General features: G+C 39.9%; 1 protein-coding gene across 1 annotated transcript in view; it reads left to right on the top strand.

Moving 5' to 3' along the window:
• The window catches only part of ABI3BP (ABI family member 3 binding protein), a 144,446-nt gene extending 128,476 nt beyond the window's left edge, over window positions 1-15,970 (top strand). The window contains exons 72-76 of the mRNA XM_087721379.1: window positions 9,489-9,568; window positions 10,120-10,149; window positions 11,552-11,716; window positions 12,898-13,020; window positions 14,383-15,970. Of these exons, the coding sequence (XP_087577505.1) occupies window positions 9,489-9,568; window positions 10,120-10,149; window positions 11,552-11,716; window positions 12,898-13,020; window positions 14,383-14,498 (514 nt within the window). The 3' untranslated portion in view covers window positions 14,499-15,970. The remainder of the gene's footprint in view (window positions 1-9,488; window positions 9,569-10,119; window positions 10,150-11,551; window positions 11,717-12,897; window positions 13,021-14,382) is intronic.
• Window positions 15,971-18,613: the final 2,643 nt, after the last annotated feature.

The following is an 18,613-nucleotide window of genomic DNA, read 5'->3' as shown; positions in this document are numbered from 1 at the left end:
AGAACTCGTCAGACCCAGGCCTGTTGAAATATCCCTTTTTCTTCAGATAAGTGGCAGGTTCTTTAGAGATAAATGCAAAAGGATATAGAATAATTTGGAGATATGCATAGTAAGAGTAATTATATATCTACCTTGATACTAATGATAATTAAGGACATTTATTTTCTTATACTGGCAGCTAAAACACTGATAGAATATTATTAACTGTAAAACTGGGTGCTGTAAAACAAAACTTCAAAAGATCTGACTTTGGGTTTCTAAGATCACCAAATGTTTTTCCCCTATGTCAGTAGTTTCCTGGTTAGCAGTATCAGTTGTCAATAGGCATTGTAATTAAGTGTTGCATATCCATCCCTAGTGCCATGTAACGGGATGAACTCGTTACTTGCCCCAGCTTCTGCCAAACTAGCAGTTCAAAAGCATGTAAAAAATGCAAGTAGAAAAAATAGAAACCCCCTTTGTGCGGAAGCTAACGCCTTTGGCATTTAGTCATGCCGGCCACATGACCACAGAGACGTCTTTGGACAGTGCTGGCTCTTTGGCTTTGACACAGAGATGAGCACCACCCCCTAGAGTCATGAACGACAAGCACATATGTGTGAGGGGAACTTTAAATGTTAAAGTTTATGGGATACTCATTTTGTATGTTACGTCTTTAAAACTCTAGCAGTTTATTGCTGTTCAATTTGCAGTTTGGGGTGGGGGTTTTAGTTTGGTTTTGGTTTTTAGACATCTGGTTTGCTGGGAAATTCCATAAGCTTGTTAAAGACACTGTCCTGATTCAGGTGTTCCATTCTCTCATGGCAACAGAAACCAATAATCAATTTGTATCACTGCTCTGTTTCTTTTTTTCCCTTTGGGTGAGGAATATTTTGGCTTTAAAACTTGGAAAGCTACCAGAAATAATTTTTTCAGTGTTGCAAAGTAAGGAAAAAAATAAATCTTAAGACTTAACTAGGAAATACAAAATATTTTGCCCATAATTCATTCAGTTTTCTTCCGATTATTAAATACTGTTGGAATTAGCCAGGTTTGTCTTGACAAACATTCAAAAACAATATTACATGTTGTGGATTTTCATACTTGGGATGACTTAGTCTTTCATCAGTTGCTTTCATCTGGGAATGTGATGCAATTAACAAATAATATGTAAAATCTTCACAAAAACTAAGATATGGTTGGCCAATTTAAAATAATAGTTGGATTCATAATAAATGTCATGCACTACCAATTACCCATGACTAGTATTATACTTTGGCTGCAATCCAACATATACATAAACATTCTTGAGTATTTGTTGAAATGAACCCTTTGCAGAATAATCCATGCTGGACAATATGACTGAATGTTCAGGCATGCTTGCATTCAGATAATATAGGGAATTATTATTATTGACATATTATTCTACCATGGATTCCAGGCCTAGCAGCAAGCATAATAATTTACTACCTGGAACCATTGATTAAGATTTCTCCACATTGTTTAGGTTAGTCCATTATTTCAACAGAGATATTCTCAAGATTCTGAAGAAAGGTTCTATCAACAGAGTCCTCTAAGAGGAAAAAGAGAACCTATCAGCCATTACAAAGAGAATTGGGCCAAGTAAAGGAGGGTGCCCTTTTTAGCTGCCCTTCTTGAGCAATAGGAGAAAAGTGAGTCAACATCAGTTACCATCATATAATATTGATTGGTATTGTTGGTCTCCCACTGATATTTTCCCACTGAAAAGATTTTTGTAAGCCACTGACATGTATAGGTTTTTGACATTCAGAGATGAATGCCTATTCTATTGAATGGGTTAGCCATATCTGCACTGTCAGATTGCCTTAGAGCCAAGGTGGCGCAGTGGTTAAATGCAGCACTGCAGGCTACTGCTAGATCAGCAGTTCAGCGGTTCAAATCCCACCGGCTCAGGGTTGACTCAGCCTTCCATCCTTCCGAGGTGGGTAAAATGAGGACCCAGATTGTTGGGGGCAATATGCTGACTCTCTGTAAACCGCTTAGAGAGGGCTGAAAGCCCTATGAAGCGGTATATAAGTCTACTGCTAAGTCTACTGCTATTGCCTTGTCATGTGTATAAGCGACCAATAATTTCTGGAAAGAATGAACATTGTCTTCTGCAGATCTCTAACAAACACAGCTTCAAACCATTTCTGCTTCATATTAAAACTAATATTTTCCAGTTTGTGTTGGTGTGGGTTTATTTGCTGCACCACACTTGGTTCTAGCCAAACTCCTGCACTTTGGCTCCCATACAGAGGCAGGAACAACCTCCATCTCATTTTCCCAGCGGTTCCTCAAGTAACTCTGTGACAGCTGCAGCATGTAGCATGTAGCCTTTCTCAGCTGCATTCTCTTTATGAGGTTTGATGTGCAGAATGTCCCAGCTTTGAAACCTAGCAGATTTTGAATCCAGGGCATTCACCTGTCAAGCAATTGTAATAACTAGAATGCCCATGGGGAAGAAAATGGGGAAATAAAAAAGGAATTTATTTTAAAGCTAATTATACACTATCTGCCAGGCTAGAATCCAGGAGACCATGAATTCTAGTTCCACCTTAGCCATGGATGACAACTGGGTGACCTTGGGCCAGTCATCTTTCTCAGCTCAACCCAACTCACAGGGTTGTAGTGAGGAAAATAGGAAGAAAGTATATATTCACCGCTTTGAGATATTTGTAAAAAGTAAATGTAAAAATAATAAAGGTAGAATACAAATAAATATATAAATATATATGGTATTTCACTTTATTTTTATACACGCATGCGCACACGCATGCACGCACACGCACGCACACATATTCAGAGCAGATTTTTTCTTAAACCAGTTTAGAGCTGAACCACAGCAGCACAAGATGGAGTAGGATTAAGGATTGTTTAATTGTTTAATTGATTATGTACTATGAAGTTAGTGTTAATTCCTCATGACCACATAGATTTTCTCTGTGAACATTTTTCTCTAACTTGGTCCTTCAGGTTTTCCAAGGTGTACGCATCGCCACTGTAATAGTATGGAGTCCTTTTGCTGCCAGTTGTCCTTTTCTTCTCTTTCCTTTCACTTTCACAATATTACGGTCTTCTCCAGAGAGCTAGGAGTTTGCATCCATTTGCTAAGCAACTATTCAAAGTTACAATGGTGCTGAAGAAATTGACTTATGACCAGTCATCAAACTTCAGGCCATCAACTACCCTTAGGACATGTGCTAAAAATTTGAATACGCATTTAAGATTGCTCTCCCCTACTGCCCCTTCAGCTGACTTTTCTTCTTTGCCTAGGACCATGATGGCAAACCTATGGCATGTGTGCCAGAGGTGGCATGCAGAGCCCTCTCTGTGGGCACGCATGCCATCACCAGCTGCTCTTAGGATTTCCGCTGTGCGCATGTGCGCCAGTCAGCTGGTCTTCATACGTGCATGTTTCATTTTGGGCACTCAGTGCCAAAAAGGTTCACTATCACTGGCCTAGGAAAAGGCAGAAGTCCCAAGAAACCAGGCAGGCGCCAGGGAGCAATGTGGACAGGCACTAGGCAGCATAGGATTTAAGGCAACATAGGGCTTGCTGCGGCATGGGACTAGCTGATTCTTGCTGCTGGGCAATACTTCTGAGACTTGGAAGTCTCCCTGGCTCTGGACCTGAAGTAGAAGTTGGTTGTGGGCTAAGACTTCTGAAAGCTGCCACAACTGAGGAGTGCCATCTCAAGTAAGGTGACCAGACGTCCCGCTTTTGGCGGGACACCCACGCCTTTTGATGCATATTCCCGCGTCCCGCCCGCTTTTTAAAAAGGCACGCTTTTTTTGGCGCTGGCAGCTCCCGCCCATCAGCTGCTGGGCTGGCTCATCATTTCGTTCTATGCTACCTACAAATTTAAGCCAGCCCAGCCTGCCGCTCACTAATTTGATTGGCTGGACTCCAGCCAATCAGTGAGCTGGCCAACCAGCTCACTGATTGGCTGGACTCCTTAGCTGAGGACGCATGCGCGAGTTCTCCATTTTATTTCATCTTTCTTTCTTGTTGGGGTTGCAGCTGCTGCGCTTACTCACTGGTGGTGAGTATGTTTTGTATTGTCTAATTAATTTGGTACCGTGGGAATCGGGAGGCGCTGGGGGGAGGAGACGTTGCTGGTCGCCGCGTGCTCCCTCGCTCGCGGCTGAGGAGGGGGAGGAGGGGGAAGCAGCCCGGCATTGCTCGCGGAGGAGGAGGAGGAGGGGTGGAAGGCAAGCAGCCCAGCGTTGCGTTGCTCGCGGAGGAGGAGGGGGGAAGGCAAGCAGCCCGGCGTTGCACGCGGCGGAGGAGGAGGAGAGGTGGAAGGCAAGCAGCCCCGCGTTGCGTTGCTCGCGGAGGAGGAGGAGGAGGGGGGAAGGCAAGCAGCCCAGTGTTGCACGCGGCGGAGGAGGAAGCAGCCCGGCGTCGCTGCTCGCCGCGCGCTCCCTCGCTCGCAGCCAGGCTTTGGTGCTGCCTTTCCCGCTCTGTGCGTGCTGCCCAGACCAGACCTCTCTTCCTTCCGTGGAGTCCGTTCGTGAATCCATGGGATTTGCCGCGGAAGGAAGAGATATCGGGGGAGCGGCGGACGCCAGCAGAGAACGTCCCCTCGCTTCTGGGCCTCCCCGCTGCTGTCCCGATCTCTCTTCCTTCCGTGGAGTCCGTTCGTGAATCCATGGGATTCGCCGCGGAAGGAAGAGAGGTCGGGGGAGCGGCGGACGCCAGCAGAGAACGTCCTCTGGCTTCTGGGCCTCCCCGCTGCTGTCCCGATGTCTCTTCCTTCCGTGGAGTCCGTTCGTGAATCCATGGGATTCGCCGCGGAAGGAAGAGAGGTTGGGGGAGCGGCGGACGCCAGCAGAGAACGTCCCCTCGCTTCTGGGCCTCCCCGCTGCTGTCCCGATGTCTCTTCCTTCCGTGGAGTCCGTTCGTGAATCCATGGGATTCGCTGCGGAAGGAAGAGATATCGGGGGAGCGCCGCCGCCAGCAGAGAACGTCCCCTCGCTTCTGGGCCTCCCCGCTGCTGTCCCAATCTCTCTTCCTTCCGTGGAGTCCGTTCGTGAATCCATGGGATTCGCCGCGGAAGGAAGAGAGGTCGGGGAAGCGGCGCCGCCAGCAGAGAACGTCCCCTCGCTTCTGGGCCTCCGAGAGCGTGGACGCAGCGGCAGCTGCCCGCAGACAACTTCCACGCGCTTCCAGGGCTCCTGTCGCTCGGCAGAAGCTCCTGAAGCATGTGGAAGTTGTCTGCGGGGCAGCTGCCAGCGCCCCAACCTCTCCTCCTGCCTCTTCGTGTATGGGATCGCTGCCTCCGAGAGCGTGGGAGCGGCTGCGAGGAGTCCGTTCGTGCAGCGCCCCAACCTCTCCTCCTGTCTCTTCGTGCATGGGATCGCTGCCTCCGAGAGCGTGGGAGCGGCCGCGAGGAGTCCGTTCGTGCAGCGCCCCAACCTCTCCTCCTGAGTCCTGCCTCTTCGTGCATGGGATCGCTGCCTCCGAGAGCGTGGGAGCGGCCGCGAGGAGTCCGTTCGTGCAGCGCCCCAACCTCTCCTCCTGCCTCTTCGTGCATGGGATCGCTGCCTCTGAGAGCGTGGGAGCGGCCGCGAGGAGTCCGTTCGTGCAGCGCCCCAACCTCTCCTCCTGCAGCAGTTGGGGCGCTGCACGAACGGACTCCTCGCGGCCGCTCCCACGCTCTCGGAGGCAGCGATCCCATGCACGAAGAGGCAGGAGAAGAGGTTGGGGCGCTGCACGAACGGACTCCTCGCGGCCGCTCCCACGCTCTCGGAGGCAGCGATCCCATACACGAAGAGGCAGGAGTCCTCTGTGGGAGCCCTGTCAAAGCGCACCTTTCCCGCGTCGGCGGCTGCAGGGACCGCCCCACCGCTTTCTCTTCCTCCTCCTCCTCTTCCCCTTCTGCCATGAGCAGCAGCAACGGCAGCCGAGCCGGGAAATGGGCGCTTTGGCAGGGCTGTGGGAGCCCTGTCAAAGCGCACCTTTCCCGTGTCGGCGGCTGTAGGGACCGCCCCGCCGCTTTATCTTCTTCCTCCTCCTCCTCCCCTTCCGCCCGCAGCAGCAGCAACGGCAGCAGAGCCAGGAAAGGAGCGCTTTTGAAGGGCTTCCGCCGCGCCCCCAAGGACCGCTGACCTCACGCCTCCGTTTCTTCTTCTTTCCCAGCCTTCCCAGTTAGCTTGCTTGAAGCTCCGAGGAGGCGGGAGGAGGGTCGCAGGAGTGGAAGTGGGGGGAGGTCTTCCCAGCCGGGAAGAGCTGAGAGGCTGCCGGCCCCTTTCGCAGGAAAGTTAACTTTTCTTGGTGAAATCCTGCCCCCCCCCCCGCGTGGGTGAGTGGTAGGCTGTCCTCTTCCCGCAAGCCGCCCGGAGTTACCTGTGTGTGAGGTGGGCTGCCCTATGCATTTGCGTGTGTGCGCTGGAAAGAGAGTGAAAAAGAGAGGGAGAAATAATTATATTAATTAGATAGATCAGTCTTTCTCCACCTTGGAGACTTGAAAGTGTGTGGACTTCAACTCCCAGAAAGGGAGTTGGGAGAAAGGGAGAAAGGAGGAGAGAATGAAAGGATGATGGAAAGAAGAAAGAGGTAAGGAGAGGAGGATGGAAAGGAGAGAAAGAGAGGGAGAGAGGGTAGAAAGGGGAAGAGGAAGAGCAGGAGTAGGAGAAAGGTAAGGGAAGAAGGAAGGGAAAGGAGAGCAGGAAGGAAGAAAGTAGAGAAGGGAGGAAGGGAGAAAAGAAAGGGAAAATAAGGTGGTGTTATAACAGGAGGAAGGGATGGTAAACAAAGCAACCCAAACTGTATATTATAACCTATTAAATGAAATAATAAATGTATAAGAATGATAAATGTTAAAACACTTGTAACCAAATGACATGCTATATGTGATGATGGGTTTTTTTCTTTTTGTTTTGTTTTTATTGTTGTGGGTATGTGTCGTCTATGTAACAAAAAAAAATAAAAAAAGTTGATAGGCAAGAGGAAGGAGGAAGGAAGGAAAAAAGAAAAAGAGGGAGAGAGGAAAGAAGAAAAGATGGAACTAGAAAGCAAAGAAGGGAGGGAGGGAGGAAAGGGGAAGACAGGGAAAGAGTAGAAAGACAGAGAAGGTGAAGGTAGATAGGCAGAAGGAAGGAAGAAGGAAGAAATAGGAAAGGAGGGAAGAAGGAAGGAACAGAAGCGAAGAAATGGAAAGAGCAGAAAGACAGAGAAGGTAGATAGGCAAAAGAAATGAAGCTGAAAGAATGGAAGGAGGAAGGAAGAGAAAAAAAGAGGAAGGGAGTGAGTGAGGAAAGAAGAGAGGATGGAAGGAGAAAGGAAGGAAGAGAGGGAAAGAGCAGAAGACAGATAAGGTGAAGGTAGATCAGCAAGAGGAATGAAGGAAGAAGTGAGGAGTCTCGAGGAGGGGGAAAACATTTAGTGACCAAAGTTACAATGGCATTGAAAAAAGTGACTGATGACCATTTTTCACACTTAGCGACCATTTTCACACTTAGCGACCGTTGTGGCATCCTCATGGTTACGCGATCAAAATGTTGATGTTTGGCAACAGATTCGTATTTCTGATGATAGTTTGAAATGGTGACAGTATAAATTATTGCTGGTGTAATACTTAACAATGGTTTTTAAGGATTTCTTTTATTTATAGAATACCTTTTTTATTATTTTGGGGGGATTTTTACTTTTAAATTGTTTATAAAATGTATTTACTACAAGAAATGTTCCTTTTTGCAAATGTGATCTTTGCAAATCTTTGTGATGCAATATGTTCAGACCAGGTTTATGTGTCTCAAAGTGGCTGCTATTCTATGGGCAGGCCAGGTTGGTGCAAGGCAGCTTTGCCAGATTTGGTGTGTTTCACCCTCATTGAATTTTATATCGTATAAAGAATGGAAGGAGGAAGGAAGAGAAAAAAGGAGGAAGGGAGTGAGTGAGGAAAGAAGAGGATGGAAGGAGGGAGGAAGGAAGGAAGAGAGGGAAAGAGCAGAAGACAGATAAGGTGAAGGTAGATCAGCAAGAGGAATGAAGGAAGAAGTGAGGAGTCTCGAGGAGGGGGAAAACATTTAGTGACCAAAGTTACAATGGCATTGAAAAAAGTGACTGATGACCATTTTTCACACTTAGCGACCGTTGCGACCATTTTTCACACTTAGCGACCGTTGCGACCATTTTTCACACTTAGCGACCGTTGCAGCATCCTCATGGTCACGTGATCAAAATTTTGTTTGGCAACAGATTCGTATTTATGCTGGTTTCAGTGTCCTGGGGTGACCTTTTGACAAAAAAATTTTTTTTAATCAAGCCCCCCCCCCCCCGGTAAAGGGTGTCCCTCTTTTCCAATCTGAAAATCTGGTCACCTTAATCTCAAGTCCCTATGCCATGACAAATCCCACAGTTCCTAGTGCCCTCCTGCAATACCTGCCTTTTCCCACATCACTTTCATGTGAGATCCTTGCTTCTTCTATTAACTTATTTGGTTGTGGAATTACGACAACAACTGGGACTGCTGGATATCAGCTGCTATGCAATGCGGTCACATGATATACATAACACTTTACAACTGTATCATTTAGCTACGGTAATCCCAATCTCAATGCCCACACAACTTGAGGACTACCTGTAATGTGTCTGAAACAGTAGTACTAGCACTTAGACTTATATACCACTTCACATTGCTTTGCAGCCCTCTCTGAGCAGTTTACAGAGTCAGCATATTGCCCCCCAATATTCTGGGTCCTCATTTTACCAACCTTGGAAGGATGGAAGGATGAGTCAACCTTGAGCCATTGAGAATTGAACTACTGGCAGTCAGCAGAATTAGCCTGCTGACTGTGCCATCACCACTCTAGCATGGCAGTTTGAGACTGTTAAATTGGAATTTCACTGAGAAGTTTAAGGATATAATATATTTCACCTTGAACCTGAAAATCAAAATGGAAAATTGGGAATGAAAATCTGATTGCTTTACTTTGGGCCACACTCAGACCATCAACTCACAGGTTGTTGTGCAGAAAAGGGAGGAAAGAAGGGATATTATATATATATATATATATATATATATATATATATATATATATATATATATATATATATATATATATATATATATATATATATATATATATATATATATATATATATATATATATATATATATATATATATATATATATATATATATATATATATATATATTTGCCACCTGGAGTCATTTATAAAAAATAATAAAAGCAGGATAAAAAATGTTTTAAAATTGTTTTAAGGGTATTTAAAATGATCAGTTTGAACAGTTTTTTGTCTGTCAATTATCCAGATAAAATGCTGCTTAGGATATTGTCATTTTCTTAAATATGTTTGAAACAATGTATGTTGCTAATTTTTAAAAAATTGCCAAACCATATTTATGTTTTAAATATTAATGTTACCTTAATTATACATGCCAATTACATGTTTCCTCTTTATTTCATACCACATTGTAAATTTTAAATACACTTTGTTTTACTTATTTTCTTCGTAGCTATGAATTTGTTGTGATAGCTAGCAACCCTCTTGGGGACGGTCCAAGTAGTGAGTCAAAACCATTTAGAACTGAATCGGGTAAGAATTTCAATAACTGCATCAGTTAGATATAAGTCTCCTTTAATTCTTTACAATTTTATAGAGGAAAAAGAATAGAAAGTTATAATTCTGTTTAGATCAAAAAATAGCATTTGAACAAACTTCACAATAATACTTGCTTTAAACTGGAATTCAGAATGAACAATTAACATTTCATTTATTAGTACAAATCAATATTGGGATGATGTAAAATTTCTTTAAAAAATAAAATATAATGTTTATATTGTTATATTATGACCATTTTAATCTTATTTTGGATAAATAAGTATTAGATAAATACTTTTAAACATACCTTTCAGTAGTTTAAACTCAACTATTTGTTTTCAAACAAAATTGTTTCTAACGTCAAACAACTTTCTAATTCTAAAAGTTCAGGTTATTAATAATTTTTTTTTAAAAAAAGTTTATTTTTATAATTCCTTTACTATATATATAAAACTTTAGGTAGAAGGCTTGTTTGTTTCTTGAACCCTGATCTTTGTGCTTGTTTTTCTCTTTCTGTCTGTTTCCCTCCTTCTCTTTCTTTACAGCTGACCCAAGAGTAACGGAATCTATTTCAAGTAAGTTTTCTTTACAATTAGCATCCTTATTAGATACCATTTTTGAGATTGCATAGTATATTGTTATATGGCTTTTGGAAATAGGGTGGGCAACTATTGGAGAATGGTTTCTCTTGAGAAACCAAATGAATAGAATAGAGAGGAGAGGAGAGAAAATAGTAGAGTGGAATACTATATTTGGTCAAGTGTGATTAGACACCCAAGAAATTCATCTCTGATGCAAAAGCTCTCAATGTATATGCAAAGTAACAGAGTAATAATAAACATAATATGATACCAATAATAGGGGGTAGTAGAAAAGATGAAAAGGATAATAATAATAATAATAATACAGCCCTACCACATGGGTAAATATACTTAGATATTTACGTATATAAATATACGTTAAGTATATAAATATACTTATATAAAACAATATGATGAGGATTAGGTGTTCAGCAGAGTGATAGCACAAGAGAAAAAACTGTCCTTGTGTCTAGATGTTTTGGCATGCAATGCCTTATAGCAGCGTCCAGAGGAGTTGAAATAGTTTATGTCCAGGATGTGAGGGTCTGTAGATGTTTTCTCAGCCCTCCTTCTGACCTATACAATATACAGTTCTTCAATGGAAGGCAGGCTGGTTGCAATTGTTTTTTCTGCAGCTACAACTTTGTTGGAGATTGTATTCTTCCTGTTTAGTTGTTGTACCAAGCCAGATAGTTATCGAAATACAGATGAGCGACTCAGTAATTCTTCTGTGGAATTGTATCAATGGCTCCTGGGACAGTTTGAACTTCCTAAACTGATGCAGGAAGAACATTCTTTGTTGTACTTTTTTAATGATGGTTCTAATGTCAGGTATCCATTTCAAACCCTGGGAGATTATAGAACCCACAAATTGCTGATACTGTGTTATCAAATACAGTAAGAGTAAATTAAGCAATATTATTCTGATATATATTTATCTAGCTTCCATTTTTTTCTCCCTTAGATGCAAGACAATATGATTAGCTTATTTGTTCATTCATTGAATTTGGAATCAGCCTTTTTAACATAAAATTGTGTGTAGGGCAGCTAGCAATAAAGAAATATACAAAATCATATGATTAACAATTGCATAAATAAAAATAAAATAAAAAAAGAAATAAAGAAATATGAGAATTCTCAATCATCTTTTGTCTTGGTATTTCTTTTTTCCTATTTTAGTTATTTCTTTGTTATTATTTTTGCATTTAGTTTTGATACTTATATTTTGTATTTACTACAGTGTGTGTTTTATTTTCACTTATGATAAGAAAGGGAAAATATAATAATGCTAATATTCTTATACATTGCTTTTTTACTTAAATATTCTGTTTATGTCAGATGTACCTATATTTGGGCATATATTATAACCAAAATCTCATATATTGTTTTCTTGCAGTGGGGAAAGATGCAATTTGGACTGAAGTCGGCTTTAATTCTGATGATGACTATTCTGAATGTAAGGGGAAACAGTATGTCAAGAGGACTTGGTACAAGAAGTTTGTGGGTGTTCAGTTGTGTAACTCCCTTCGATATAAAATTTACCTCAGTGATTCACTTAAAGGTATAAAATCAAAACTCTCTTAATTGCATGTAGAGTGGCTATTTGTGTGGCCAGCACAGGACATCACTAGATTCAGAATTATGCCTGGACTTAGATTTCAGACAAAGCAATTTTGTAGAATTGTACTGGACATTTGTAAGCATGTTTGATAATTCTAGGAATGTTTATGAAGTGTGACATCAAAAAGTTTGTAGCTATCACCAAGACAGCTTCATCAGTATGCAGGCAACATGAAACATCATGGTAATCAGTACGGAGAACACAATGAAACATCATGGGTCTCTTCTTAATGCTGGCAACCATTGAGTTTGAGCATAAATTATTCTATCCCTCAACACAGGATTCTTGTGGGAATGTGCTATGGAAAAGTCTAACATGTTCTTTGTGGATCAGTGTAGTTATATAAACATATAACAGATCAATGTCAACTGGGAGACTGAAATTCTCCAAACTGAAGAGAAGCATTTGAATGCCTCAGAACCTATGTTGCTTTGTATGCAGTAAATATCCATCTTAATCATCTTCCCTAGGTTAGCATAGTGTTTATACTTGTGTAAAAATGCCAGGAACAGTTTAGATCAGGGTCTTTGCTAAAGACTGGTGGAATTTGGTTAAAATGGCAACAGGGAATGCTGGGATTCATGCGCTAAACCAGGAATGTTATTGAGGGCCTCATCAGGGTTGTGTTTGACCTCGGGAGGCTGGGGTGGGCCTGCCCAGGGTGGACATGGCCACCTCAACATCACTCATGTTGGGGGCTCCTGTGGTGGCATGAAAACTGCCAACAAAAACAGACTCCTGAGCTCCATTTTCACCTGCAACTGCATCTTTCAGCCCTCTGCCACCAAAAACAGAACTCAGGAGGGCTGCCCGCAGCCCTTGCAAGCTCTGTTTTCACTGGCAGAGGCACCGTGGGCCGGTCCTTTGCTGTTTCAAGAATGGCCCCAGATCTAAGCAGCCCAAAGTCCAGATCCAGCCCCCAGGCCTTGAGTTTGACACCCCTGCGTTAAACAATGTGGTCATGGTATGAAAGTCTAAGAGCTATTGCTCTTGCTATCTTACCACTACATCACTTACTGATAGAAATTCTGCTGCCAATTACCATTGTAACCCATAGCCTATTTGTTTTTTAGTTGATTGAATTGTAATCATATTCTAAAAGTTCTTCTAATATTTTCTAGGCAAATTTTATAATATAGGAGATCAGAGAGGACATGGAGAAGATCATTGTCAATTTGTGGATTCATATTTAGATGGAAAGACAGGGCAAATGCTTCCATCAGATCAACTGCCTTCCAAAGATGGTATGTTTTAAACCGAGGATAATAAATGGATTCTTGTATATTTCCCATCTTTAAATGTGATAGAGTTGTCATCTTTGTGATGAAAGCAGAAGAGTCAACTTTGATACAGTACATACCTGACAACTAAGTACACTTTCATAACCATGTTTGTTTATACATTTATGTGGAGACTCAGTTCAAATCCTAGGGCTTTCAGCAGCATAAAAAAATAAAATTATAATTAATACAAATTCATTAAAATGTATTAAAAAAGAAAATGGCAAGCAGAAATGAAAACTTCTCATTTATTCACTGGAGACTCAATTCATGACTCCAAAGTCCAAAGGGGGGAAAAACTGCTCTTAAACTGCCTACCTAAAGGCCTATAGAATTGGCGCCAACTGTATGATGGGGGAAAATTGTTCAAAAGGGCAGAGGCTGCCCACAAAAGATGTGTCTCCTGGATCCCGAACAATAATTGTTTCAATGAAGGGACCATACGTACACCCTCCCTGTGTGGAACAGGCAGATACCCTTGGCAGCAGGTCGTTCTGAAGCCTAAATTACTGAACTTCAAAGGCAGATTCTCCTACAAAGCTTTACAGTGCTCTATCAGATTACTCCAATTGCAAAATAGGATAGGAACTGAAAATAATATGCATGAGTATTTCAGCAATGTCAGAAATGACCATTCCAAAGATTATAAAATTAACATTGCGTTGGCAGAATGTCCTGTTAGAAGGAAAGCATATATAAAAACTGTATTTTGCTAAATCAGTCTGCTTGATGATTTTCATTTGGCCAAATTAATTTAATGGTCTATTAAGAATAGATAAAACTAGATTAGAAGCATACCACTGTACAGAGCTCTTCATTCATATTGACATACATAATCTCAATTTCATTACTACTAAGCAAATCATTACTATTATTACTATTTCAGTTATTACTAAGCAAAAATCAGCCTTGTATTGATTTTAATATTACCTCCTAATCAACTTATTGCTCTTGGCTCTTGGCTTAAATTCTGGTCTCTCAAGCACTACATATGCAGATATGTATCTATTGTATTTACTTACATTTTGTGTCTTGATGAAAATAAAATAAAAAGTGCATTCACCCTTAGGACTTGTCCAGGTAATACTGATTTGGAAAATAATGTTGCTATAATTGTGTATGAACCTGAAAATTACACTGTACACGAAGCCATTTAAAATGTTGTTCATAACAATTCTATATGTGCTAAAATGATCATATGTAATATACACCTGTAATTAAATTTTGCTTAAGAGTTTGTATGTTCAAAATCAAAATGTAGCTACTTAATATGTGTCATTTTCCCCATTTTCAATTTTTACTAAATGTTGAATTTCTTTTAACTAGGTTATTTTAGAGCTGTTCGTCAGGAACCTGTCCACTTTGGAAAAATAGGAGCTGGAACACACAATACTTACGTTCATTGGTATGAGTGTGGAACTACAATACCTGGAAAATGGTAGAAAATGGTAGAAAATGGTAGCAGTTATATTGCAGAAAGAAATATCATAAATGGATGTCTTGGGAAGCTGGCTCCCTAATAGTATCTTATATTATCTACTTATTGTAAAAGGTGTAGTTTATTTTTTACTATTGTTGTGATATTTTGAGGCACCTTTACTGAAAAGCGGATAAGAAAAAGTATCTTCTGAATTTGTATTAATGTATATTGCCAATGGTCACATTCTACTTCTTTTCAAACATACTTAAATTATTCTCTGTTAATTCCTGGATATTTTTGCCACTTTATAAAAAATCCAATCCAATTGAAAAGTTGCAGATTTTATTCAAGCTTTAGATAAAATTGACACTCTGATTTCAGATTTCAATTAAAATATTATTCAGGAAAAAAGAATCATGTTAATTGAACCAATACCAATAACCTTCTACTATCATAAATGTCTTTCATTGTGCAAGAGCTCCTCAACGCAAGGGAGATTTCAGTTCAATGATATAAACTTTTATTCTGCACTCCCAATATACATTGGATTATAGCAACAACATTTATAAAATGGCATTAAAGTTGGTTGTATGTCAGAAAGTTCCTGATTTTGATAGCATTTATTAGTATATATATATATATACTGAAATGGATGCTCTATTTTTGTCTCCCACCAGAAACTGAATTAGTTCATGGTAAATACACACACATATCGTGGTGGGATTCAGCCAGTTCACACCACTTTGGGAGAACTGGTTATTAACTTTCTGAGCAGTTTGGTGAACTGGTTGTTGGAAGAAAATCATTAGGGCAGAGAACTGGTTGTTAAATTATTTGAATCCCACCACTGCACACATACACACACATTCAATTTACAGGGGGGAAATATATTGCTATGATGAAATAAAGATGCAAAAGCCTTAATATTTTTTGCTGTGGTTAATGGAAGAATCTCTCAAAATTACTGTGTACTCTGGTATAGATATCAGAATACAAAATTCATATGCCATTTAAACAGACTACTTAGGTATTTCAAAAAGATTTTCCTTCTTTAAGTACACAGCAGACTCATACTTCTTGAAGCTGTTTTGTGGGAAATGTGTATATTCAGATTGGCAGTGTGTAAATCATATCCAGAATGTAATCAGGCAGTTTTTTCAGTTAAACGTGGAGAAATGTGGCCTAGTGTGTTGTATAGAAGACTGTCAAAGCATATACAAAGTACATGTATTTAAAAAGGTTTTGTATGATATAAAACTGAAAATGTGATCTGCTTTATAAAATGGAAAATGAAGACTGTTTTTGAAAATATTTCAGCTGTTCCCTACATAAAATGTTATGTTTGTATTGCTTAAACATTTAAACACTATAAAGAGATGTAAGTTTTAATGTATACAAATGTAAGAAACATAAGGAATATCGGTTCGGTTGTTTATAGAAAATATAAGTACACTGCAGGTACATTGTACTCTTAATAAAATGTTTTTAATCATTGTTTGATTCATAATTGATATATTCAGCCTTTACAAAGCTAAAATTACCTAATTTGAAACGTCAGATTCATTTTTTGAAAAAAAAGTGTGTGAGGATTATTTTGAAGATAATTCCTACTGCCACCATTTTTTAAAAGAATCCATTATAGAAGGCTTTTCAGTGTCTTTCAGATCATTTTGAAATAATGAAAACAGACATGAGGAACAATATTGTTTTAAATTATCTGATGACAAATTCAAAATGCATAAAACTCTATTTCACGAGCTTTTTAAAATATAAACTACATTGAGACCCCAAAGCAAAGGTCATTTAGAAGGGCTTCAACATTTCACAAGCTTAACCACTGAAAATCTTAGGGCTTGACAATTTTTGTATTATATAATGTGCCATTTGTAAATTTTTTGCCTAAATATAGAATATAAACATGGAAAGCTGGAGGACTAAGTGAATTGTGTGTAGTAGGAGAGATGAACACATATATTGTTCTGTGAATTGTGTGTAGTTAGATCACAGATTTTTTGAGTTATCAAGAAAAATGTCCAAATGATTTTTACAGGAAGGCTTATGAGTAGCATTTTAGTTCACTGATAAGATTCTGAAATTTGTTTATGCCTTTGCAAAATGTCACATCAGGTACTAATAAACATTAATTCATTTTATTTACAACACATCCAAAAATAAATACAATCAATTCAAGAAAACTCATTGATCAAGAAATCAATTCAAATCTATAAAGGACACCTATTTAGCAACTGAATTTTGTGCTATCTGAAAATTCTAAACACTTTTCAAGGACAGTGTCACCATACAGCTAATTTAAGGCATGACTCATGAAGCTGGTTGGTAGATAAAACTAGGTAAAAGCACCTCTGGCTCTCTGAAATTGGGCTATGAGAATATGTGCACGTTGTACATCTTTACCCAGAACAAATTCCACTGCAAGCCCTGTGGTAGCTTCTCTATTGGCAACAAACACTCTCATATTACTTAAATTGAGATTCAATTTGTTAACTTACATTCAGTTCTTTGAAGCTGATAACCAGTTGGGAATTCCACAATATTTTGGTATCAAGTAGGAAAAAAAGAAATAATCAGGGTATTATTAGCTGTAATAAAACTATATAGTGAGATTTTAACATGAAAAAGGGAGTAGATTGATTTTACTGATTATTGTGGGGAGATCAGTCAGATCCAATTATCTTGTTGATTCAATTCAAATCAAGTTGATTCTTCGAAGCACACACTTGACAAGGCAGAGAACACTACGGACTGGCAACTGCTAAGACCAAGGAGCATATATCCTTGAAGAAATAAGTGTGTAATTGATACTAACATGCCAAGTGGTTCTGAGCATCTTCTAGCAGCTTCATTCACATTTTCATGCTAGGGATAATCATAGCTGTGATCCATTTTCAATAGAAAATGTGTTAATACATATAATATGTAAGAAACACCTTGAGAGACAGAGAACAGATGCTGCCTGGGGAACCATCATGTAGGAGTATGATACACCTACTTAATGGGTGAACAATATGATTCAGAAGGGACCTTCCTTATCTTCTCAGGCTGTGAAAGAGACAGCGGCAGATTTGTATTTTTACAGTTATAAGAGTTGTTAATGTAGCCTTACATAAAGTGGAATCAGCTGTTCTGGTTATGTTTCCTGTTCTGGTTTACCTGGGTGGGCTGATATGCATAAAGCTTCTCTCAAAAACAGATCAGAAACTTTGAAATTAAATGTTGGGTACCTCAGGTTTCCCCAGGTTACATTCTATTGTGTCAATTGCATTGGCTACCAGTTTTCTTGCTGATGCAATTCAAAGTGGTGCTTATTACTTAAAGCTTTAATGGCACAAGAGTAGGTTACTTGCAGAACTGCCTCTCATTTGATAATACCTGTCTGTCCTACTAGACTGAATAGGATGGGCATGTTCCATGTCCCTTCTCTGAAATACTGCCATCTAGTAGGAGCTATGAAGCATTCCTTTTCCAAAGCTGTTACTACTTTATGGAACACCTTCCCCCAGGTGTTCCAGAAGACCCCCATCCTTTTTGTTTTCCAAGTCAACAGTGAAGTGGGGGCCATGGGGTAGTTGTTAAGATACCCTGGGACGATGAAAAGGAGTAGAAAGAGGAGTTTTTGTTTTTTTCTTACTGTTTTCATGCTTTTTGTATTGTTGCTATAAGACTCCTACAGTTTTAACTATAATATGGATGGCCATAGAAATCTTTTAAATAAATTAATAGTAAACAAATTTTCTTAAAACAAGATATATTTAAGCAATTGTTATGGTTCGTGGAAATAAGTGCTGAATTTTAAGCTTCAAAATATGTATGGCAGAAAAGAAAAGAATACAGTACATAGGTAAAGATCATTAGATACATACAAAACCTGGATCTCTCGCATGCCAAATCGAAGTGCAAGGAGACAGGCACAAGATAAATGGAATAACACTAATACTGAAAAGCAGTTCCAGGACAGAGTGGGGAAAATTTACCAAGGACTGAAACTCTGGGGTATGCTGTAATTGACAAGCACATTCAACATTGTGAAAATACACTTTTAAAAATATCTGTTCAATAAAAGATAGATGCTAAAGACAGTATGAATTTGTCACATACTTTATAGTTACCATATGGGTT

This window comes from Thamnophis sirtalis, unplaced genomic scaffold (assembly GCF_051295495.1).
Source record: "Thamnophis sirtalis isolate CommonGarterSnake01/CBP01778 unplaced genomic scaffold, rThaSir2_p1.2 scaffold_8, whole genome shotgun sequence".
NCBI lineage: Eukaryota > Metazoa > Chordata > Lepidosauria > Squamata > Natricidae > Thamnophis > Thamnophis sirtalis.
Note: the sequence above shows the minus strand (reverse complement) of the source record. Positions and strands in the feature narration are given on the sequence as shown.